The 24462-nt window shown below is 41.8% G+C and overlaps 1 protein-coding gene across 1 annotated transcript in view; it reads left to right on the top strand.

The window, feature by feature from the left end:
* The first annotated feature begins 206 nt into the window (after positions 1-206).
* Positions 207-24462, top strand: part of MAN2A1 (mannosidase alpha class 2A member 1) — a 124429-nt gene continuing 100173 nt past the window's right edge. Inside the window, exons 1-3 of the mRNA XM_064438904.1 lie at positions 207-946; positions 12648-12908; positions 22828-22972. Of these exons, the coding sequence (XP_064294974.1) occupies positions 812-946; positions 12648-12908; positions 22828-22972 (541 nt within the window). The 5' untranslated portion in view covers positions 207-811. The remainder of the gene's footprint in view (positions 947-12647; positions 12909-22827; positions 22973-24462) is intronic.

The following is a 24462-nucleotide window of genomic DNA, read 5'->3' on the forward strand; positions in this document are numbered from 1 at the left end:
AGCCGAGCCGCGAGAGCGGAGCGCGGCGGCCTCGGGCAGGCGCAGCGAGAGTCGGCGCGAGCGCCCGCCCCACCGGGCGCCCGAGGGCAGGTCCGGCCCCAACGGCCGCCGCGCGCACCACCCTCGAGCCGCTGGGGCGGTGCGGGCCGGTGGGGGCGGTGCCGCGCCCGTGACACGCGCGCGTCGCCGCCCACCCGCCTGGGCGCGCGGGGGCGGAGCACGGCGCTGGCGGCGGCGGGCACTCGCGCTCGGTCGGCGCGGAGCCTGTGTGCGGCGGCCCGCGGTGCTCCGGCCGAGGCGGCAGCGCTCCGGGCGGGGGCGGGGTGCCGGGCTCCGGCGCCGCTTGCCGGCAAGGAGGAGGAGGAGCGGACCGGCTAGTGAGGCGGCGGAGGAGGAGGAAGGGAGGGAGGCAGGGAGCGAGCGAGCAGCGGCGCTCGGTCGGCCCGCAGCGCTGCCGCCGCCACTTCCCCGCTGGGCGCCAGCCTGCCCGCGAACCCGATCCGCTCCCGGAAACTCTCGGCGGGCCTCTTGCCGCGGCGGCGGGGGCTCGGCAAGGCTCTCCGCCCCGGCGCGGCCGGCGGTCGGTCGGTCGGCGGGGGGCAACTTCTAGCACTTCTCCGGAAGAGACTTGGGGCTGCCCCGCGCCGGGGGCGGCGGCGGCGCCTGGGGTACGTCCATCCGTCCGTCCCCCGCCCGCCGCGGCGGAAGAACTTTCCCTTCCGAGCGCGGGGCGGCGAACGGGGCCCGGGAGCGCCGGTGGCGGCGGGAGGAGCGCGGCGCCGGCGGCGGGGCCGGCCGGGCGGCCGCGGAGATGAAGCTGAGCCGGCAGTTCACAGTGTTCGGCAGCGCGGTCTTCTGCGTGGTGATCTTCTCCCTCTACCTGATGCTGGACCGCGGCCACTTCGACCACCCGAAGAGCCCCCGGCGGGAGGGCACCTTCCCCAAGGTGAGCGGGGCGGCGGCAGGGGCGAGCGCCCGGGCCGGAGGTGGCGGCGGTGCCGCTGGCGGGCGCTCTCCGCTCCTCCGCCGGGGCGCCCGGGCCGAGGCTCCCCGCTCCGGGCCGGCCGGGGCGGCGGGGTGCGGTGGCTGGCGGGCCGGTGTGGCAGGGACGGGCGGTGCCGCCTCTGGGCGGCGCTGGCGGCGGCCCGGCCCGGCCCGGGGCGCGGGGCTGCAGGGGGAGGCGGGCGCAGCCCACCCGCCCGGCGAGGCCGAGGAGCGATGGGCTGGGGGCTGCGCTGTGGCCGGCTGGCCGCCCGCCCTCCTCGGGAGCGGCGCAGGAAGGGGGAGTGCAGGGCTCGCTGTGCCCTGCGCACAGCGGTGCTGAGGGCAGGGAGAGCTGAGAACTCGGGGGTAGACCTCAGCCATGGCATCAACAGGTCGGTTTAGAGAAATGCTGACTTTATGTTACTGCGCTCATTTTCGCTAAGCCTTGCCTTGGAGCCGTAAGTGGCTGATACCTGGCTGTACCGCATGGTGATGCGAAGCAGTTCGTTAGCTCCTCACTTTCCCGTGCTGTCTGTGTGGGAGAGAAGTTTAAAAGCCGTGTATCGTGGCAGTGTTCTAATAAGGAATGTTTTACGATGACAAGAAAAGTATTTCTCTGCAGTACACTGCAGAATGCTGCTATGTATAAATAGCTTTGTTTTCTTATAGTACTAGGCAAAAAAAAAAAAAAAAGAAAGTAAAGTTAAAAGCTTATTTCTGTTTGCATAATGTTTACTTCTCAGGAAATAAAACGAAAGTGTTTTTGGGTACAGCAGTGAGGCGGCAAGTGAATAGAAGAACTCAGCAGGCTTATTTAAAACATAACAATTATCTCTGATAGAATCACTAATTTTCCATTTAATGCAGGATAATAGTTGATACCATTTTGTTAATGGTAAAGATAAAAAACCTTGACTTAAATGTAAAGAAAGAGTGCAGATCTGTTGTGCCCTTTTTTGTTCAAGCTGCAGTTCAGAGGTCAGCCACTGCTTTTTGCACGAACTAAGGGAATGGGAAGGAAGTTTATGATAGGAAAGCAGGACAAGGCCGGTTACAGAAGCTGTTTCTGTTCAATGTATAGCTCCAGCAGTAATGCTGGAGTATGACAGAGTAATGCTGTGTGTGACACTTGTAACAGCTAAGTACAATTGGTGCTTTGGTGTTATGGTTAGTATCTTATATTAGGAAATCACTTCATATGTCTTTATACCAACCAGTTGAGTTTAATCCAGGTAAAGAATAGAACAGGAAAGCTCATAAATGGGTGGCCTTTTTTTTTTTTCCAATGTTAGATTTTGGTTTGAAATATTGAGAGAACAGGGAAGATTTTAGGCATGTTTTCCATTGGCAGTGTCTTGCAGTTGAAATTCCTGTCTGTGTCCTACAGTGTAATGCTGGTCTGCAGTGTACAATGGTTTTATATCTTGCGACCAAGGGTTTAGTACCTTTACCTGTTGTTACACCTCTTCCATTCTGCGTGATCTAGTCAGCTAGAGACAAACATTACTCCTTCTGTCCTTCTCTCTCCCCTCGATCTTCTAGAACAGTCTGTGTTTATTTTTTTGCAATTTCCATATCTAAATTTCTTTGAAGCTGCTGACTCTCACTGTAGAATCCTCTGCCTATCACTGTTTTGGCCCTTCCTTTGGGTGAACAGTTACCTTTTCTTTTCTTGCTGCTTTATCCTTTGAGGAAGCTACAGATTAAATTGAAATTATGTTGTCATTTCCTTTTGCTGCCCATAGGGTAGAAATTATTCACTTTGTTACAACTGGGAAACTTCTGACACCTAGCATATGCTTCTGGAGCACTATAACAGATCAGTTTAAAGTAAATGCAAAAGCTGAAGAATGGAATGGAAGCCACCAAAAATATTTGAAAGGAACAGCTTTAATCCTGCCTCAGCTGACGACAAGTTGTTTGTGTCAGTGCAGTGTTGCCAGGACTCAATGTACTGTAAGTGAAACTAGCCACAGATGTAGAAACCTCAAGCTGTTTTTGTTCGTGAAAAGCTATGGCAGCAGTAGATTGTCTGTCTGTAGATTTAAGAAGGCATTCTCTTTCATGACGACAAAGGTCAGAACTTTTTTGCTTAGAAAACGGAACTGAGACTTTTTTTTTCACAAGTTCTTGGATTGATTCACTTCATACCTCTTTCTGTTCTGACAATGTGCTAATTTTTCAGCTTTGCTCTTCCTCTGTGCAGTTCTGGTAACAACACATGTCACCATTTGTGTCCTGCAAGTTGCATGTTGGTTAGTTTCTTCTTCCTGGCCTGTGTGGTTTATGCTAAGCTCAGAGGAGAGCAGTGTGTACCTCTGGAAGCAGTGTCACGTTTAGCTTATAAGCATTTTTCTGCCTAGGCTTTTTACTTAATTTCTGCCATGATTAGAGTTGGAATATTTCAGCTAGCAATACCTGTTGGTCTGCATTGACCTAAAGTTTATGGTACTTAATACCAGTAGTAAAATAAACTATTAGGATTGCTGCTCCTCTTTCATTTCCATGTTTTTACTTCCGGACAAGGTGCCTTCTCTTTCCATGGTCTTGGGGTAGTTTGTGTCAGATTCAGTCTTGTGAACCTGACTTCTTTCAGGCTTATCTGATAGCATAGCCAAGAGTTACTCTTGTAGAGCTTGCTTTCCAGTTTGAGACTTCAGGTAGCTGTTCAAGGATGTCAGCAGAAATGTCTTGCAGAAGACATGTGGAAAATATCCCCCAAGATGAATGAATATCCATAGACAGATGCCTTTATATATTCTCTAATTGAATACTTGTAAATGCCTTTCACTGCTGTGCTGAACAGCACCTGTGGTCAGGCTTGGGACGCAGTGGTGACATTGTGTCTTTTTAGGTGTTGGGTTTGCAAAAGCTGACATCAAGTAGTTATTTTTGAAGTGAATGTTATCTACACCTACCCATGGTAAGGTGGCACTGTGGCAACTATAATAGAACTTGAGCTGAAGTGATTTGTAGACTTGTCATTATTGGTGGTACATTTAAATCATGATATCAGAAGATCTGTATGTTGCCATAGAGCTGAATTCCTGTTAATTTTGGGGGGATTAGGTACTTACAATACATGGAGATCAAGACTTACAGGCCTTTCCTCTGTAATTCCTGTATATATCTTTATGGCTCCTTCTTGATTGTCAGGTGCACCTCATTCTTATGATGGCTGTATCACAAGCTCTGTCTTTCCCTCTGAGCCTGTTCCTAGCCATAGGATGTGCCTGTCTCAGGATACGATGTGTCCTCGTGCCCTGTCTCAGGCTAGGAACAATGTTACAACATTACACAGAGATGAGCTCAAGGTGGAGGAGTAGCCTTAGGCACATTTTCAGATTATTATTGTGCCAGTTGTCAGTACAGATGGTTGTGTAAGAGTCTTCTAGTGGAATATAGTGGAAAAATGGTTAGGTGTATTGGTTTTGTCTGTAGTAACACAGAATTCTCCGAGAAATCTTGTGTGAATCTACAGCGAAGGGAGGTTCAGAGTGGAGATCAGTCCTGTGCTCACTTGTGCATTGAGTGTCAGGTGCAAGTGATTTGTGAGCTGAATTGATACCTACTAAATGAAAACTACATTCAAATCAAGTCTGAAGTGGAATAAGATAAGCAGCTTATCTTGAAGAACATGTGCTACTGTATAGAGGTGAATACCACATACTGATAAGCCCATATTAGCCTATTCTGTATTTTGGACCCAAACAGAAAAAAATCATTAGCCTAACATGGCTTGTTTTCTCAACTAACTTTACCTTGACTTAGAACAGATCCATAAAAGCTGTTCATTTACAGAATTGGACTACCTCTTCTGATTCTAAATTTTGCTAGATTCACACCTAAGCATGCACGCCACACAAAAAATCCAATTAAAAAAAAATTAAGTGGAGGACTCTTATGGGAGTATGTTGCTTCGGAAATATGTTGCCTGTGTGTAGTCTTCACATAAAAGTTCATTTTTAGTTAATTTTATGCCTGAGCAAGGCTAAATAGCAACACAATACAGCATCCTCTGTCACTACCTGATAGGTGTTAGACATGAGCTTTTTCCTCTAGCCACTTTCACGCAGCTTACTTTGGCTTTTATGGGACATATCTCTCCACTGTGTGCAAGGCTGTTTCTGGAAATACGTTTTTAAAACTCCAGTCTGCTATGGTTCTAGCTGATAACTGGAATGGCACCAAGTGATTGCTCCTTTTTATCTTTGGTCTTTCCCTTTAAAAAAGTTTAAGGGCAGCTACCCTCCTTACTGTTTTCTTTTTTTGAAACAATCGTTATTTGAATAAAACCTCTTTCTTCCCCTCTGTTTTTTTTTTTTTTCACCCTCCTGCCTTTGACCACCATTGTTTGAAGCTTACTCTGATCTTCTCACATGTGTTAACTGCTTTTATGGCCTCAGTAGTTGCCTTGCACTGAACAGAGGTGATAAAGTACAGTTCCTTTAAAAACAGCTGGCTTGTTCTTGTTTCCAGTGTCCTTTCAGCAAGACATTGGTGGGCTGGCTGTTGGTGGTACTGCTGAAGCTTGTTTACTGGGTGGATGCATGCTTTCAAGGCATCTACACAGTGCATCAAATACTTCTGCACAAATGGCACAAGCAGTGATTATTGCAGTATGGAGTGTTATTTCATCTGAGCTTGCCAATAATTTGATGTTAGTACCACCTGGCCAAAATATGAATCATGCTAGGGTGTAGCAGTAATACTAGGAAATTGGGAACAAATAGATGGCAGAAACACCAGCAGTTCTCTGAATCTGTGTGTTAAAGGTGCCTTGTGAACTATACTCTGAAGTACTGCTGAGGTAGTACTTCCCCTACTGTAAGGAAGCACTACCTTCACTCAGTCCTGAGTCTCCATTAGGTGCCTGTAACTATGGCATATCTGCTCATGCTTGGTAGTTACCATGCCCCAGTTCTGTGCAGTGCAAACCTCAGCTCCCTCCAGTGTTGGTGGGCCTGTACCCTTCCTGTTCTGAAATCGCTCCTGATACTATAAACAAACTTTTCCAGCTAGAGTTTTGCTAGATGCTTTGCTGCGATGAAGTGGCTGAGATCAATGGACTATACATGGACTATAAATACACAATTTTGTTGCTGAGTATTCTTAGTAATCGGTATATTTTTATGAGCTTGTTTAGCTCTCAGACAAATGTTGTACAAGAAGGAATAGGACTTCTGTATGCAGAAGTGTTGGAAGCATCATGATCAGGTATTTAAGAAATGTTTGCTTTATTCTAAAATGTGAATAGTGGCAATTAAGGTTGTACATAATTTTGAAGTTGTCATTTTCTGAATGCTGAGCACTGAAGAATTGTGGATACAGTGACTTTTAGTAGCATTCTTGAGTTGCATGTCAGAGAAGATTAAATATTGAGTGAAGAAATCCACAGAAGGAATCATGATTTTACTGGATTTGAAACATGTTGACTTAAAAAAAAAAAAAGAAAAAAGCAAGCCTTATTAACACCACTTAGTAAGTTCACAATCTAAAAGCCTTTGAGTGTCATGGGAATGATCTTGAGTGTAAGATAATGAAAATTTAGGATTTATTCTGCTGAGCTTCTAGTATGTTGTAAAGGAGGAGGGGCCATCTTTGTGAACTTTACTACAGGTCAGTAACAATTCTTCATACTTCCTAAGGTTCACAGAGTGTATTTGTCTTAATTGCTTGCAAATTTTGTGTAAAGTTTTGGCTAAGCAGCAGTCAAGCAGAAGCTAATAGCCTCCTTCAATTACAGTCTTCAATCTGGTCCAAAATGTGGAGTGAGATGTATTTTTCAGAAAAGTAGTAACACAACATCACCTATAAATGAGCAATTCCTTCTGATACCTAAAGTCAATGCCTAACTTAAACTGTACAAACTGAACGGAGAGAGAAAGTTTCCTAGTTTGCTCTTACTTGACCTTTTCTTTGTCTGACATGTTTTTTTATTTTAAGTTTTGACTTGTTCAAATAAAAATAAACATTATTAAAATGCTCATACTCTTAATGCCATATAAGCTGTGCTTCGGTTTTGTACTGCTAGCTGTTTAAATAAAGATTCAGTATATGCCAGGGAGGGGAATAAGAAAGGAAATGAACCTGAAATATATCAGCCAGAGTAGCAGTGAATATTTTTCAGATTAATTGACTTTGAACAGGGAATATTTCTAGATTTGTCTCCATCTCCCTTTTCTTTCTCTTTCCCTTCAGATCACTGATGATGGTGTCAAAATAATCCCTAACAGCATGCCTTATTTTTGTCTCTGTAAATTACATGAAACTTAAGTCTAGGATAGTAGTACATTAAACACTCCTGTTATTGCTGCCTCTGGTAAAACAGAATGTGGAAGTCTATCAGCTTCTTAGAATCTATTTGGCAGGCTGCTACATCTTTGGAGTAGAACTTTCTCATTTTTTAAGACAACAGACTTGCTTTGTAGTTCAGTTAATTCAGAATAATTCCATTGCTTTTGTAAAGTGAGCTTGTTTTGACTGGTACTTTAAAGGTAGGAAATTATTAACCAAGGCTGTTTGTGTAATTTTCATCATCACAAATGCACATAAGCCTTCTGCCCAGATTAATAAAGCCTTTAAACCTTGACTTGTCCTTTTGATTGATGCTTTTTTTTTTTGTTCTGTATCCTACCTTGCAATGTGAATACATGCTGAAACAGTGCGCTCAAATATTAAACTTTGATGCTACATCAGGTTGCATTTTTAACTATTACCTGCTTGCTTTTTCTGTACAGGAGGTGACTATTTAATTCTACATTTAGTATGCTCTGTACAGTACTCTAACAGTGAACAGAGAATGCTTTCTGGTCTTACCATCTTGGCATGCTGGCACCTGATCAGAGGTTCATATCAAGATTTTAGTGAAGTTAGTACCTGATTTGTGAAGATGTACCTGGAAATAGTTACTCACAGCACTGGTGCAGAAAAATATTATAGATGACTCCATTCAATGCAGCTGGAAGATGCAACTTTTTGAGTCTGGCTTCCTCACTGCTTACTGCTATAAATCTGAATAGGCAATGATCTTGACTTGAATTCCACATCCCCTGGAGAATTCAGTTTATTGCAGCACTCTTGCTTTCTTCACCACAGCTCATTGGTGCACCAGAGCCTCCTACACAGGACACTGCCAGCTCTTTTGTGGTCTCCTGCTTGTTCATGTGGGTGAGCGAGAGAATGGGCTCTGGCTTGTTTTGAACCAAGCACTTAGTGGTTGTTGGCTGAGTTTGGTTACAAATAATAAGTTCCAGCTGACCTAACCTCAGAAATCTCTAATATGGATTTCTCCTCTGCCTGCCTGTTTCCATGAGCTTTCCTCATCTGTGGACCTGTCATACTTTCATTTTAATTGTTTGAGCTAGCTGTCTTTTTCCTGATGAAATGATTTAGTGGCCTGTTGAAAGCAACTGCATTTAGAGAAGGAGTGAACATTCACTGATGAAATGGAAGTTGCAACTAATATCCTTTCTGCAATGTACAATGTTTAGGTGGGAGAATCTGTCTATTCTCCACTTCCCCAGCATAAAGCAGCTTGAACTTTTGCTGTTACTGGACTTCCCTCCTTGTGCTGCGTGGCAGTAGGCTCTTTTCTGGAGAAGGTCTGGGCTACAGATCAGACCAGTGTCAGAAGCAAAAGAAGTACAAGCAGAGGGCAGTGGGAAGGCAGACTGCTCTGAAGTATTTGGGGCATGAAAACTGCTGAAGGGTTCAGAATGACTGAAGCATAAGGAACTGTTTACGTAGCTGGTTCATGTGGTGGAAATGGCAGGTTGCTCAGTGCAGCTAGCAGGTATGGACAGTTTTTCTTCCAAATGGGAGGAAGGTGTGCTCATCTGTGCTGTCCTCACATGGGAAGATTTTGTTGGTTCAGACCAACCCTGTGCACCCATGGGGATGGTGAACAGATGTGCTGCTCACCTGATGCCATTCTTCTACCAATGCAGCTGTACCTACTTTTGGTACTGTTGGATTTGTTGTTTATTCGCACTTGTAAAAATAATTGCTTTGCTGTAGAGTAACAGCAGGGTTGGCTTTCTTGCTTTTTAATAAAATCTTTATCTGCATAATCTTATCAATATATAAAGGCAGAGAAAAAAGAAAGAAGTTTATACCAAAGTTGTATTAAACTTGTTATATACTGGTATATAGTATACAAGTTGTTATATACCTTGTATAGGCCAAGTGATTCACATAACTTTACATGGCATTTCCGTATATTAAAACAAGTATGTAGGTTAACAGGGCATCTTTCAATGACGTTCACTTGGGCTAAGACATACTTATCCAGACAGCATACCTCCAGTTTTCTGTGCTCAGTCTTTGATCAGGATTGTTTCTTTTCTGAGAAGACTTGATACCATAAACTCAGGATGAAGTCTGCTGACACTTATGAATTATGCAGCTGGCCAAATTTTGCTATCCAGTATTTATAAAGCCATGTTGACTACAAAATTTCAGGCAGAATTGGTTCATTGGTGCATCTCTGCTCAGATAAAAAAATAAAATTCCCCCTCACTTACCCTCAAATGTGTGGAAAATTTTCAAACCTAGTTTAAACCAAAACACTGTTAAGAGTACTTTTTTAGTAATGTGAGTTTTATGTTTTAATTAGACCTGTTTAATGCCCCCTGTAACATGCTTCTAATCTGTTTTACTAGTAAATCAATGTCTGTTACTAATAATAAGATGAAGCATTTTTAGAGTGACCTCACTGTACTGTCCTGTTTCACATTGATATTGGTATAAAATTGTGATGTGAAGATGATCAGGGAACAAATTACTAATTCTCATGACAAGGAAGCAGGGGACTTAGCTTACAAAGAAAAGTGATTTTTCACGTAATAAACAGTGAAGTCGTAGAACTCATTGCAGATATTTGCAGGTTTAAAGTACAATAAGTTAAATGAAATGCCCATCTTAGACATATGAAATATGACATGACTTCCAAATTGGAAGTTTGTATCTGAGTGCTAGAATTTGGCTGTATATGCTGATGGAAGGATCAGTCTAAACACATACTTGGTGGTTTTCTTAATATATGTATGTGTGTTGTGTGGTCCTCCCCGCCCCCAGCTCCATTTGTTATTGTGCAGTGCTGGAGAGACTACACTTGGCTAGATGACACAAGGCATATTGGTGTTGTAATCTATCACCAGGTAGTTGGCAGGTTATTGCTAAGCAATATAAAACTTTTCTTGTAGGAATAGGTAAAATATTTCAGAACATACGTGAATTAGAAATTTTAAACAGTTGTTTGTTTTTACAGTTGTAGAGACAACATATACAGTGGTGGGATAGGTGTGAACAGCATTTTAGCTGCTTACACGCTTAGTAACTTTGAACTATAGTCATGTGCAGTGAAGCAGGTAATAATTTGTATAGATGGTAGCTATTCTTTAGCTTCTTAGGAATCTAAAGATCGGGGCTATGTTGGGCAGCCTGTAAAGACCTAATCAGTATTATTTTATGTATATTATTTCTAGAGTGAGTGGCATAATAGGCTATTAGATTTCTGAGTAGGGAAGCCTGCCTTTCTTTTAAAACGTCACAGATGGTGAAAGGGAAAATACTAATTTTACAGAGAAATGTGTACATGCTATCTTTAATGCAACATTTGAAAGATTTCAGTCTGGTTGTTTCTTTCGTGCCACCAGGGGGCATGGGACTACAGTTTTTTCTTTCCAGCATCCCATCATCTGCGTATTGATTTCCTGTTTTTTCCAGTTCGTCTATTCATAAGCTTCTAGTATTTGTCCTTAAACTGTTGAGATTCTAGGATGTTGGTTTTACATCTCTCTTGGCCTAATCTGAATCTGTTGTCAAAACATATTTTTCTCTTTTGGGAAGCAATAACTGTTTGCCTGTATTGCATTTTAAAACCTGTTACTGTTTTCAGGGTGTATCAAGCTAAGAGAAAAACCCCAAAGCAGTGGGTCAGTGCTTTACACAGCCCAGAAAATAAGAGAACAAACTTACAGGTTAAAAAAACATTAAAATCTATCTTCTGCAGAATTACAAAGAACTTCTGTAAAGATAGAATGATAGGAATGACAATTCAGTAGAACCCAAAAGGCTGATCGATATCTGTTGGTAAGGGGTGGTTTTTTTATTCCTGCATACTTCTCAGAGTGAACAGAATTTAAAAGAAAGTGCATATCACAATTTAGAAAGGAGGTTTAATCCTTTGCAAACTACAAGCTAACTAAATAAGTAGGAATTAACTTGGCATTTGAGGAAAGCAATTTGTTCTTTAAAAGGAAAATGCAAAGACCTAAAGCAAATTATTGTCAAAGGGAGGGAAAATGTGTCATGTACAGATGTTGTTTCTAATATTATTCTATTTTACTTGGAAAATAAAGCTTTGGTGCTAGGAAAAAGTTCTACTTGTCATTAAAATCATAGGTCACAGAGTAGATATTTACTGCATCAGTTATTTGTGTTGAATGTAATAGGTAAACTGTAAATACCTGAATCTGCAGTGGGTTTTGTTTTAATGACAACTTGGGAAAAAACCTTAATCATACATTGTATATTTTGGGGTCTGACCACAACTCTAATAATAGGAAGTGACTTGCTCTTTGCTCTCCATCTTTTCTTACTATTGTTAGGTTGAAGTCAGTCTGAGGAGAGGAAAAAAAAAATCACTGTTCAGATGAAATATCCCTAAAAACACGTTAAATAATCTGGCCTCATGTGTTTCTGTAAAAGCTAACCCATTCATGCCTGAAAAAAAAAGGCGTTTGGAAGGAATGGCTAGTACATGAAAGGGCAGTAGCATTTCCAGGTATCTTGTTCTGCTATGTTCCCTCCTGTATTCCAACAATACAGTGATTAGATGCTATTAAATTGCCTTGTGGTATCTGTCTCTCCTTCCAAGTTGCTTTGGGAGATACCTTGACTTCTTTCAATTCACGTTGATGTTATCCTATATCCTTCCTCTTGTGGTGCACACTACAATCGTCTACAAAATCCTGTTGTCTGACAACTGAATATGACCTTCTAAGTGAAAATGGTGTCAGTTTGAGCTGTCTTTTACAGGAGTATCTTGGTGTTTGTAATGGTCTAATTATACAGATTATTACTATGATCAAGCTGTTAAGGGATCTGTTAACCCTATTAAGTGCTTTTGTTAATTTCTCTTCAAATTTCACTGAAAATAAAAAATTCAGTGTTTACTGAAATATTTTGCATGAACAGGAAAAACCTAAAAAAGTGTACAACCTGTTAATTCCATCATGTGGCTGCCTTCTAAAAATTGGCTTTCCTTTTAATGTTCTGATGTGATGATAAATGAAAAGATCAGATTTTTGCAAATCTGTGATAGGCATGAAAAAAGTAGAAGTTGGCATAATTGGTACTTGAAACTGTGTGTCCTTTTAGGAATATCTTTGTATCACTGATGAAATCTTGTGCTGTGAATTCAAGTTCATAGTGGAAAATGTAACTTCTGTTCTTTACCCTTATCCTGAAAGGAGAGGATTTCATATGTTGGTTCAATTTCTTATTAGTCTGTCTTTACATAAAATATAGAATAAAGATTTGTTTGATTATTTTTTGTGTGGTCATACACTACTGTGAGATTTGTTTTGTGTTTTTTTTTTTTTAATTCTGTCAAGAATTGGTCTGAGAAATAATTAAGTTTACCTTTTTTTTTACAGGGCCAGCTTTCAATATTGCAAGAAAAAATAGATCACTTAGAACGCCTATTGGCAGAAAATAATGAGATTATTTCAAACATACGAGATTCTGTAATCAATCTGAGTGAATCAGTAAAGGATGGTCAAAAAAATCCAGAGGCTATAAACTTCAGTCAAGGATCTGTCTCTGAGCTTTTTCCATCTGCTTCAGTTTCACTTGTAGTTGATTCTGAGGATTGTTTGTTTGCTACAAAAAGTGGAAGCCATGCTTCAGGTGTACAGGTAAGCAGTATGTCTTTCTCTCTTATTCTGCTGGAGTTGTAGCTGCCATTGCTTTTTAATTCTGCAGACGTCTAATTACTGGTAAAAGCTTGGTACTAAGCTCCTCATCTAAGACATAATAGAATTGTTCAAATGACTGTTGTGTTTAACAGATGTTATGAAACTGCTCCTTTTTACCTTTTTTAAACTGTCTAGAAATTGAGTAGTGATTATGAAGAGCCAGCATTTCAGAGTGCGTAAAATTTGTTTAAAAACCCCAAATGAAATCCAGTGATTATATTTCTGATAGTACTGGACAGTAATCTGAGTTCTTTGGGAAGAATTTATAAGAAAGTCTCCTTCAGTTTCCTGAAATTGTTCTAAAATTGATGACAAATAAACTGGAAATAATGGATAGTCTTGATTTAAATAGGGTTTATGTTTTAGGAATATATGTGTAGATGGGTCTTGAGGGGGAGGCAAAGAATGGTCAAGGACTAATAATAACAAAAAATCGGTAGTGTGCTCTTTTGAATGCAGCTTCTGTATTTTGGGCATTCTTCTGTGTCTCCAGTTTGTATAGGCACTTTGATCAGGAGTATAATAAGGAGGGATATATGCCATGGTGACTGGTTGGCATGAACTGGGGAGGCTGAATTTTTTTTAAGTCAAACACTTCAAGTTGAATTTATTTTGCTCTTTGGTGATGCTTGTGAGTTCATGGACTCACATATTCAGTTTTAATGGAGTGTTTCAGGAGCACTGAGAATACTCTGTGAAGTTTGTGATCTGTACTGGTTTTGGGAGTCTCAGGGGAGTTCCATAAATATTCATAGTACTCTAAAGCAAAGATTAAATTTTGAAGTCCAGCTTTCTTATTCTAGAGTGAAAGTATTTTTAGTGCAGAAGACAGACAGTGGATTTAAGATGAATAAGTACACATATTAGAACAATTGTAACCTCTGATGTATGATTCATAATGCCTTTAAGCTCTTCAGGGATAGGCACCACCTTAATATGTCTTTTACAGAGAAGGTAGTTTTTTTTAAAGTCAATATATGACTGTGTTTCTAATATACATTAAGACTTCTGTGCAGGAAAGTAAAGCATGTGAACCTATGATTACATGTTTACAAGTTACTGAATTGTTAACAGGTTATTCCTTCTACAGTCTGTTACCATATGTGCTTTTTTAGGTGCATTAGAAATAAGTTATAGTAAACGTGAATTGTGAATTTTTGAGGTAAAATGTGTTGGCTTAAATTCTTGGACACATTAACCTGTTATGAATGGTAAGTAAAACATGTTTTCTTATACTGTTGTCATGTTTTGCTTTGCATTTGCAGAATGGCAGAATGTGTACCTACTGTGAGCTAATGTACCTACTTGCCTAATGGTAGGCTGTAGTAGCTACGCGGCTTTTTGATAATTTTCCTTACCATTAAGGTTATATGCATGTACTTAAGTGACAAGTGTATCAGGGAATCTTCTTAATACTGTTCTCATACACTTTCTTTCCTTGCCTTGCACAGGGAGGGAGGGCTTTAATGTTCTCTGTGTCATTGCATTAAGTACCTTGTACTCAGCAGGTTATCTGCCATCATCCTTTAAGTCACTTTAATACTGCTTCTATATACAGTTCCTCACCCTGTGAATCTGACCCGCATTTCAGTTAGGGAATCTGAGACCTTGACTTGAGCAGAATTCCTGTAACAGCACGTTAACGAGCTGATCTAAGTTACTATATTTGAATATGGTTTTACTATCTAATACTTCACTAAGCCTGATGTATTTTGCAACTGTAGTTTATTTTTCTTCTAGATATTTTTAAGACTGAGAAATTCTGAGATTATTTGGAGCATTGTTTTCTTTTTCTTTAATTTTATTTTAAATTCTAAACCAGCCTGTAAGTGTTAATTACCTGCTGTTCATAAATATTAACTTAAACCCACAGATTTGGACCCTACTTTTTCAATGTTTGTCTTTTAAGTGGATGTATAAGAATGACATGAGAGACTAGAAAGAAGTAAGAGCTAGTATAGGTGAGACATAGTATTTGGATAAAAATCACTTTAGAGAATGAAGGCAAAAGAGGCTTCACTGAATAAATTATGGGAATTCATTATTGTCTCCCATAATGGAGAAAGCATTGTAAGAATGGATTCAAATATGGATTAAAAACCTTTGTGATATTTCAGTGAGGAATATTACCAGGACTTGCTACTCAGAAAGATATATTTTCTTTGCATAAATTGGACAAAACAAGTTACTGATAGCATGAGACCCAAAAGATTTTGGATAGGATAGCTAAAGGATTTTTTTTCATGGAAGAATTATAAATAAAAAAATCATATACTTTGTTATTTGTGGTGTTTCTAAGGAGGTAGGAAATGGTAACAGACCTGGCCATTGAAAATAACGCTGAATTGAGAATTCATGAAATTCAAATTAAATAAAAGGCTAATGTGTACTTTTTTCAAAAGATAAAAATAGAGCTAGGTAATAAAACAAACAAACAAAACCAACCAAAATAAAACCACAACAACAAAAAAAAGAACTCTGGATTAAATGTGGTTATGACCTGACACTTTTAGGTTGGTAGTTCAAGAAGTATCTGGAATTTGTGCTCAGAGATGGAATTCTCAACAGCCATCATGCTGATTTGGAAGGTCTTTTAAGTAGCATCGAGAGGTGTCTTCTCTCTTGTCGCTTTCAATGACTGAAGCATCTAATATTGTGCTTAGTAATGTTGCTCCTTTTAAAAATGAGGCATGAATCACCCTTTAAAGTGGTCTGAAGCACAAACTATGGTTTTATTTCTTCTGTGCAGTAGTTTAGCGTTCACTCGGGTAAATGTGATGTTTGCCCAAGACTTGCATTACTTCAGCACTTTGAGTCCCTCAGTATAGACAAAAAATTAGCACATATAGAAAAAAAGACAACTGGTAAATTTTCAAATGTTTTAGTTGAAAAGCTATAGAGACAGGCAGCACCCTTTTTGAATTTCTGTTTGTCTACTGTTTCTACAAAGTCCTTGCTTACTATACCAGTGTTTTACACTGAGAAATGAAATTGAAATATGTCCAGGAAATACTTGTCTTTACCTTTTTTTGCTTCATACTGACTAGGTACTTGGAACTTACTCTTCACTTGCAGTCATGTAACTGGTCAAGTGATGATGTAATTTGTAATTAATGCTTTGCACTATTCTTACTGAGAATGGTGTTATATGAAAGATAAAAATGACTTGACATATGCCTCTGGGGTGTCTTGGCATAAATGCAATGATTTCAGCCTGATTGGTCTTCAGTTTATTCCAGTGGAAGTTTCTAAATCAGAATTTTGTTCTTGGCTTTTTTTAACTGCCTCTGATTAACATTCAAAGCACAGAATGAGTCAATGGTTGAGGTTGGCGGGGACCTCTGGAGGACATCTGACCTACTCAAACAGGGCCACCTACAGCCAGTTGCCCAGGACCATGTCCAGTTGGCTTTTAAATATGTCCAAGGATGGAGATTGCACAACCTCTGGGCAACCTGTGCCAGTGCTCGGTCACCCTCACAGGGAAAAAGTGTTTCCTGAAGTTCAGGAGGAACCTCCTGTGTTTTAGTTTCTGCCTGTTGCTTCTTGTCCTGTCAATGGACACCACTGAAAAGAAATTAGCTCCTTTGCACTCTCCCTTCAGGTATTTGTACATATTGATAACATCCCTGTAAGCCTTCTCTAGGCTAAACAGTTCCAGTTCTCTCAGCCTTTCCTCATGTGAGAGGTGCTCCAGTCCTTTCATCATCTTAGTGGCCCTTTGCTGGACTCTCTCCAGTGTGTCCATGTCTGTCTTGTACTGGGGAGCTCAGAACTGGATACAGTGCTCCAGGTGTGGCCTCACCAGTGCTGAGCAGAGGGGAAGGGTCACCCCCCTTGACCTGCTGACAGCAGTCCTCCATAATGCAACCCAGGATGCCACTGGCCTTTGCTGCAAGGGCACACTGCTGTCTTCACGTTCAATTTGGTGTCCACCAGGACCCCCAGGGCATTTTCTGCCAAGCTGCTTTCCAGCTGTGTGGCCCCCAACCTGTACTGGTGCCTGGGTTGTTTCTCCCCAGGTGCAGGACTTTGCACTTGTTGAACTGCATGAGGTTCCTGTCAGCCCATTTCTCCAGCCTGTCCAGGTCCCTCTGGATGGCGGCACGATCCTCTGGTATTTTGGCCCCTCCTCCCAGTTTGGTGTCATCTGTAAATTGCTGAGGGTGCACTCTGCTCCATCATCAAATCATTAAGGAAGATGTTAAACAGGATTGGACCCCATATTACTGACTCCAGCTCGAATTCATGCCACTGATCACCTCTCTCTGGGCCTGGCCGTTCAGCTGGTTTTTGGTCCATCTCACTTTCTGCTCATCCAGCCCATACGTTAACAGTTTCTGCATGAGGATCTCACAGGAGGCAGTGCTGAAAGCCTTACAGAAGTCAAAGTAGACCATATCCACTGCACTATCCTCATCTACTGGGCCAGTCATTTCATCATAGCAGTTTCTCCAGTTCGTCAGGCATGACTTGTCCTTGGTGAATCCATGCTGACTACTTGTGATGACTGTCTTGTCCTTCATATGCCTGGAAATGGTTTCCAGGATTAGCTGCTCCACCACCTTCCCAGGGATCAAGGTGAGGCTGACCAGCATGATTCCCTCAGTCCTCCTTCTTGCCTTTCTTGAAGATATGAGTGACATTGCTTTCCTCCAGTCCTTGGCCACTTCTAATCACCGTGATCATTCAAAGGTTATTGAGAGTGGCCTTGCAGTGACATCAGCCAGCTCCCTCAGTACTTTTGGATGCATCCCATCAGGGCCCATGGACTTACATAAGTCCATTTTGTTCAAGTATTTCCTGACCTGGCCCTTTTCCACCAAGGGCGCATTTTGCTTGCTCCAGACTTCCTCCCTGGTCTCTGGTGCCTGAGATTCCTGAAGGCTGGTCTTGCTACTAAAGACTGAGGTGAAGATGATGTTCAGTACCTCAGCCTTTTCTGTGTAGTGTGTCACCAGGTCCCCTGCCTCATTCAGCAGCAGGCTCTGCCCTTCCTTTTGTCACCTGTCTACTTACAGAAGCTCTTCTTGTTGTCTTTGACATCCCTGACTGGATTCAATTCCATTTGGGCTTTAGCTTTCCTAACTTCATCCCTGGATGCTCGGACAATGTTTCTGTATTCCTCCCACATTGCCTCTCTGCTTCCCCTCTCTGTAGGTCTACTTTTTGTGTTTGGGTTTGTCCAGGAGCTCCTTGTTCAACCATGCAGGCCTGCTGGTGTTTTTGCGGGACTTCCTCTTTGTTGGGGTAAATCACTCTTGAGCTTTGAGGAGGTCATCCTTGAATATTAGCCAGATCTCTTGGGCCCATTTTCCCTCCAGGGTCTTATTCTGTGGAAGTCTTCCAGGCAAAAAGGCCAAAGTCTGATCTCCTGAAGACCAGTGATGTGATCTTGCTTTTTGCTCTTGTTCATCCTCAGGATCCTGAACTCTGCTCTCTCATGGTCACTGCAGCCAAGACTGCCTTTGATGTTCAAAGCCCCAGTGCATCCCTCCTCACTGGCAAGTATGAGGTCAAGCAGAGCACCACTCCTCACTGGCTCCGGTATCACTTGGGTTAGGAATTTGTCACTGATGTACTCCAGGAACCTCCTGGATTGCTTATGCCCTGCTGTGTTGTCCATCCAGCACGTGACACGGTTGTTGAAGTTCTTCATGATGACCAGGTCCTGCAAATGCGAGGCTGCTCCTATCTGTCTGTTGGAGGGCCTCATCCACTTGTTATTCCTGGGTAGGTGGCCTATAGCGGACACCCACTACAATGTCACCCATATTGGTCTACTTTTTAGTCCTTGCCCATAAGCTCTCAGTTGGCTTCTCATCCATGCACAGGCAAAGTTCCATGCACACCAGCGGTTCTCTCACACAAAGCCCAGTTCTCCCTCTTCATAATGCTGGCCTGTCTTTCCTCAGAGCTTGTATCCCTCCGTTGCGACTATACAGTCATTGGAGTCATCCCACAATGTCTCCAGAATTCTGACCAGACCAGGCTTGCAGTTGTACACAGATCTCTAACTCATCACCTTTATTCCCCATGATGTGTACATTAGTGTACTTAGAGAGGCACCCTGGCATTCTGATTTCCCAGAAAGACTTTTGGGCATTTATCTGTAATTGCCTGTAGGCACTTCTTTGCTTACATGCAAACACTGGAGGTGACCCTGCTTAAGCCCAGTTTTGTTTATTTAAAAAAAATTTTTTTTTAAAATTGTTTCATGTAACATCACTCCTGTCTATCACTCCTTCACAGGGCTGCTGGTAACTCTCTCCCTCCCACTTTATTTCTAGCTGAAAGGTCTCTTTAACAGGTCACCCATCTGCCTGGCAAAGATACCTTTGCCCCACTTAGTGAGTTGGATTTTGTCTCTCCTAAACAGACACTGATCTGCAAATAGGGTCCCATGGTCATAGAACCCCAAAACCTGTTGCCAACACAAGCTCTGCTGCCAATTATCAACCTGTGCTGTCCATGCCTTCCTCTCGCACCCCTACCCCTAACTGGTGGAATTGAAAAGGACACCACCTGGGCCTCCATGACCTTAATTTCTACCCCCAGAGCTCTGTAGTCACTTTTGATGCAGTCCAGTTTGCCCCTGACAGTATCATTGGTGCCCACATGGAAGTACAAGAAGGGGTAGTAGTCTGTGGGTTGGACAAGCTTTGACTGTTCCTCGATCTGAGCCCCTGGCAGGCAGCAAATCTCTCTAGATGATGGGTCATGTCATTGAGCCAGTTATTTCAGACAACTGTTGATTAAGATTCTGAGATCTATTTCCTGAATTGCAGTTTCCAGCTCTTGAGCTCATAATCATGGGAGCATGGTTGGAGATAATTGTAAGGTAATAGATGTTAGGGGAAAAAATTATGTATGTTATGGACTGTAAAAATTGGTATCTTGCAGACTGCAAAAAAAGTTGCTTCTGAAATGCAGGCTGCACCCATGAGAAAAAGTCATAGGAATGTGGGCAATTCCATGAATTGTTCCTTTTTAAATAAATGTGTGTTCATGATTGAAATGTCAAAACAGTTTATCAGTCTTAAGTTCACTCATTTGTAACTGGCAAATTTACAGACTATGCACTTAGTTTTCTTTAGAAGGTTGCATTTTGCAGAATTACAGGTCCTCAATATCAAATTTTAGAAAAGAAAGAAAATATGCTAACCCTTATTCAATGGGACCTTATTTGGTCCCATCAAGCTGGCATACAGAGTGCATATATCTGGAAGTATTGCACCTGTATTTTTCATTAGGCGGTATTGTCCAAAGGTGGAAGCAGTCCTGGTGGAGTAGTAGCATGACAAGATGATCTCATACAGGCCATAGGTATCTAGCATATGGATATTGTAGTCCCAACAGAGGCTTACAGTGGCTTGTATTCACATCTAACATTACTTATATCACTTTGTATCTTAAGCTAAAGGCCTGTGGTGGTTTGACCTTGGCTGGCTGCCAGACACCAACCCAGCAAGGTTGATCCACTGTGGTCCTTTTTGGTACCCAACCTGGGGCTTAAGGAATGAGAGATCAGGAACTGGGAATGGTAGTGACCTAAACGTGGATTAGAGATTGCCAGAGTGAAATAACTGGGGGGGTTCTTTTGTTGTTGTAATGAGGTGAAGGGACAAGGGGTGGAGTTTTATTGTGCATGAAAATTTTCCACTTTTTCAGTGTTATGTCATTTTGATTTTGGTATGGGATTTTTTTTCTTGTACATGTAAGTGAAGTTTGTGAAGAGTGTGTGATGAACGTGCATATTACCAACTGTTCTTAAATATGTGTTTCACAGAGGTGAGGGTGGAATGTACTGGGTGCAGGTGCCTAGGTGGTGGCAGTGGGGGGCTCCAGGGGTGGTGTCTGTGAGGAGAGGCCTGTGCTGCCCCATGCCAGACACAGCCATTTCAGCCAGCTCCAAAACAGACCCACCACAGTACACAGCTGAGTCCTCCATCAGGAAACGTGGTGGCACCTCTGAGAGTATCTGTTTTAAGAAGGGGGAAAATGCTGCATGGTAGTGAGGTATAAGATAAAAAATAAAAGGTGGGAGAGACAACACTGTGAACACCAAAGGAGGAAAGGGAGAAGGTGCTCTAGCTAGTGGAGCAGGCTGAGGAGACCGCTGTGGAGCAAGTATTTCCCTGCAGTCCATGGACGACCCCATGCCAGCGCAGATGGATATTTTCAGAAGGAACTGTGTCCCATGGGGGATCCAAACTGGAGGAGTTCCTGACAGACTGTAGCCTGTGGAGAGGATCCCATGCTGGAGCAGTTTATAAAGGGCTGTAGCTTGTGGAAGGGACCCCATGCTGGAGCAGGCAAAAAGTGTGAGGAAGGAGGAGGAGTGAGAGGGAGAAACCATTATGGACTGAGTGCAAGCCCTGTACCTGTGCACCACTTGGGGCAGGGGGACATAGAGGAGTTGGGAATGAAGGAGTGAAGTTGAACCGGGCTAGAAGAGGGGTGGGGAGATGGTGTTTTAGTTTTGTCTTTGTTTCTCACTGTCCAACTGTTATTTTAATTGGCAATAAATTAACGTTCCCCACGTCAGGTCTGTTTTGTCTGTGATGGTAATTGGTAAGGGATCTCCTTGTCTTTATCTTGACCCATGAGCTTTTAATCTCATTTCTTTTCCTGTCCTGTTCAGGAGGGGGAGTGGGAGAGCGGCTGGGATGGTGGGCTGTTTTAGCAGCCAGTCAGCCAAGGTCAACCCATCACAAGGCCTTAATTTCTTTAGTTGGTTGTTTGTTTCAGATGTCTACGTTTTTCTCCAGTTTCATAATAGGACAGAAAGCAGCTTACCCCAGCAAATTATAATTTCTGTGGTGTTCCTATAGTAAATGACTCCTATATGCTATTTTTGTGGAAGTGAAATGTTTGCTGAAGAAAGCTTGTGAGGTGTAGAATTGTATTTTAACATGGGGTTAGAACCAAACTAAAGTTTAATTTAAGTTTTTTAAACTCTAGTGCCAGTAAAAGGCTTGTCCAGATGATAATTTATGCTCATCAAGTTTACCTTCTTTCCTAAAAGCAAACCAGAGCATTACAAAACAACCAACCAACCAACCAAAAAAAAGTTGGATATGGTGACATTGGTCTAAACTTACATGAGGAGATTCTATTTAAAGCTATCTGGTGGTATCAAAATTTCATAGGAACTTGTGAAAGTAACTTTAGAATTGCTTTAATAACCTGTAACTTTTTTGCATTAACAAATGAAATATGTCCTTCGTATAATTAGTGTACTGAGCAACAGTAAATATATAAGGAGCTTTGTTCAGAACTGTAGCCAATTGCTATAACGTTTTTCCTTGGTACTTTCTTTTAGTTCCCTTTTGTGAGTTTGACTTTTAGAATCATAAAATTGTTTACATTGGAAAAGACCTTTAAGATCATTGAGTCCAGCTGTTAACCTAGCACTGTCAAGTCCACCACTTCTGCCTCAATCTCTCTCATGTTGTCATCTCTTCTTACTGCTTGCTTAGTTTGACCTCTTAATCTTCTGCATTCCCCTATTTAGTGTGTTGTGCGGTTCTGTATAGTTCTCTCCCTACCCTCCAGCCCCAATGCCATTGTGAGCTGGTATAATTTTTGTGACTTATGGCTCTTATTCCTACCCTTTATCTAATCAATTTGTTTCCTCTGAAAAGGGTCTGTCAAATGCTCTGCTTCCTGCTGGCTGTGCCTTGGGTGTCCTAGTGTGTCTTGAAACTTAATCTCATTTGTCAGTTTTGTATTCGACACGTCATCTCTCCCTGTGTAATGAACAAACTGACCCATATTTGATGAAAACAGCTTAAGTTTTTAAGAGCAGAACTGTTTTTGTGAATTCATGTTTTATCTATGTTTTATCCTTTTTTAGATGTTGGATGTCTATGACATTCTTCCTTTCGATAATCCAGATGGTGGCGTGTGGAAACAAGGATTTGATATCACATACAATGAAAATGAATGGGACAATGAACTGCTTCAAGTTTTTGTCGTGCCTCACTCACATAATGACCCAGGTAATATTTTAACTGTGTTGATTTGGGTATCTAGTGGCATTTGCGTTAAGAAATGTATGGCCATTTCTGTTAAGATTTGGGTCTTTTTGAAGCATACTACCTACTATGTTAGATTTAAGTCTAGCAAGACTGTTAAGCAGATGTGTATTTCAAGTGTCATTGACTGCGAGTGACAACTGTTGTGATAAAAGTTGTACATGTACTTTTTTCTATTAACTGGAGTAGAACTTCAGTGTTGATATTGGAAGGTCAGTATGGATTTTCTGTGTTCACCCTGGTGGTAACCTAGTCAGTTTATTCATTGCTACAGTATATTCATATGGCCTGTTCTTATTTTGACTTTTTGGACTGTTATAGATAATTAACATTCAGCCTGTGCTAAAGAGATGTTCTTTTTGGAAGATGAGACAGTGGGAAATCTGAGGGGTTTGTCTAACATTTTCTTTACTGTTTTGTCCACAGCCCCACCCCAACCTCGTGTGGGCTAATATAAAGGCTGGATTTAAACTGAAACCTAGCTATGCTTGCATAATTTCACTTCTTCCTCTTCTTCCTCCCAAGTGTATATTTACTGTGTAATAAATGAAATAGGGAATTGTCTTTTTATTTTTCAATGACTGTAAAATACACCAAAAAGCAGGGAACATATATGCTGTAGTATACTCCTGGTATGTGTACGTTGACCATGAGAAGCTGGGGAAGCTGCTTATTATTGTGAAAAGCCACGATTTCAGTGATTTTAAGCTTTAGTACTGTGTATCTCTAAGAATTAATTTTCTTTGAGGTACAGAGTGAAGTAAGATACAGTAGTTTGAACATGGGACTTATTTGCACATATATAGTGTTTTCAAATAAACTGAACACTGGAATTTGGAGGGGCTGTATTGTCCAATTATGACAGCTAGAATAACAAAGTATGAATATAATAAAAATATTCAGTGAAAATAACTACAGTATAAACTTTGATCTGCCTTTCTGTGTAACTGTCTTTAAACCTGTGTCCATTTATTTCCCCTTTGGTGGTTGTTATCCTAAAAACTTTCCCAGAGAGAAGCTGCGCCCTGTACAGTCATTTAATGAATCTGAAACCATCCTAAGGGAATGTACAGAACTTCTAATTCTCTTGGTTCTTACTAGTATGGGGTATAGAGTTTCCCCCCTCTCCCTTCTTTCTGCTGAAGCTAGTAGGGTCATATCGTAATTGGGGGAGGCCAGTTGCCTAGTGTCACACCTGTCCTCCTGAGATAGTTTTAGCTGGATTGAACAAAGTCCCCCTACACAGTGCAGGCTGGGGTAGCTCTACAGCGGCACAAGGCTTAGGAGCTGGAGGGGAGAGTTCTGGGGGAAGCTGGGAAGAGGTTTGCACAAAACTGCCGGTGTCCATTCAAGTCATGAGGCTTCATAAGGGCTCAGTGTTCTGATTTTTTCCCCCAGATGCAGTCTGTTAGTGGAGGCTGAGAACTTGCATTTTTAAGCTCCACATTCCCTGT

This window comes from Phalacrocorax carbo, chromosome Z (genome assembly GCF_963921805.1).
Source record: "Phalacrocorax carbo chromosome Z, bPhaCar2.1, whole genome shotgun sequence".
Lineage (NCBI taxonomy): Eukaryota > Metazoa > Chordata > Aves > Suliformes > Phalacrocoracidae > Phalacrocorax > Phalacrocorax carbo.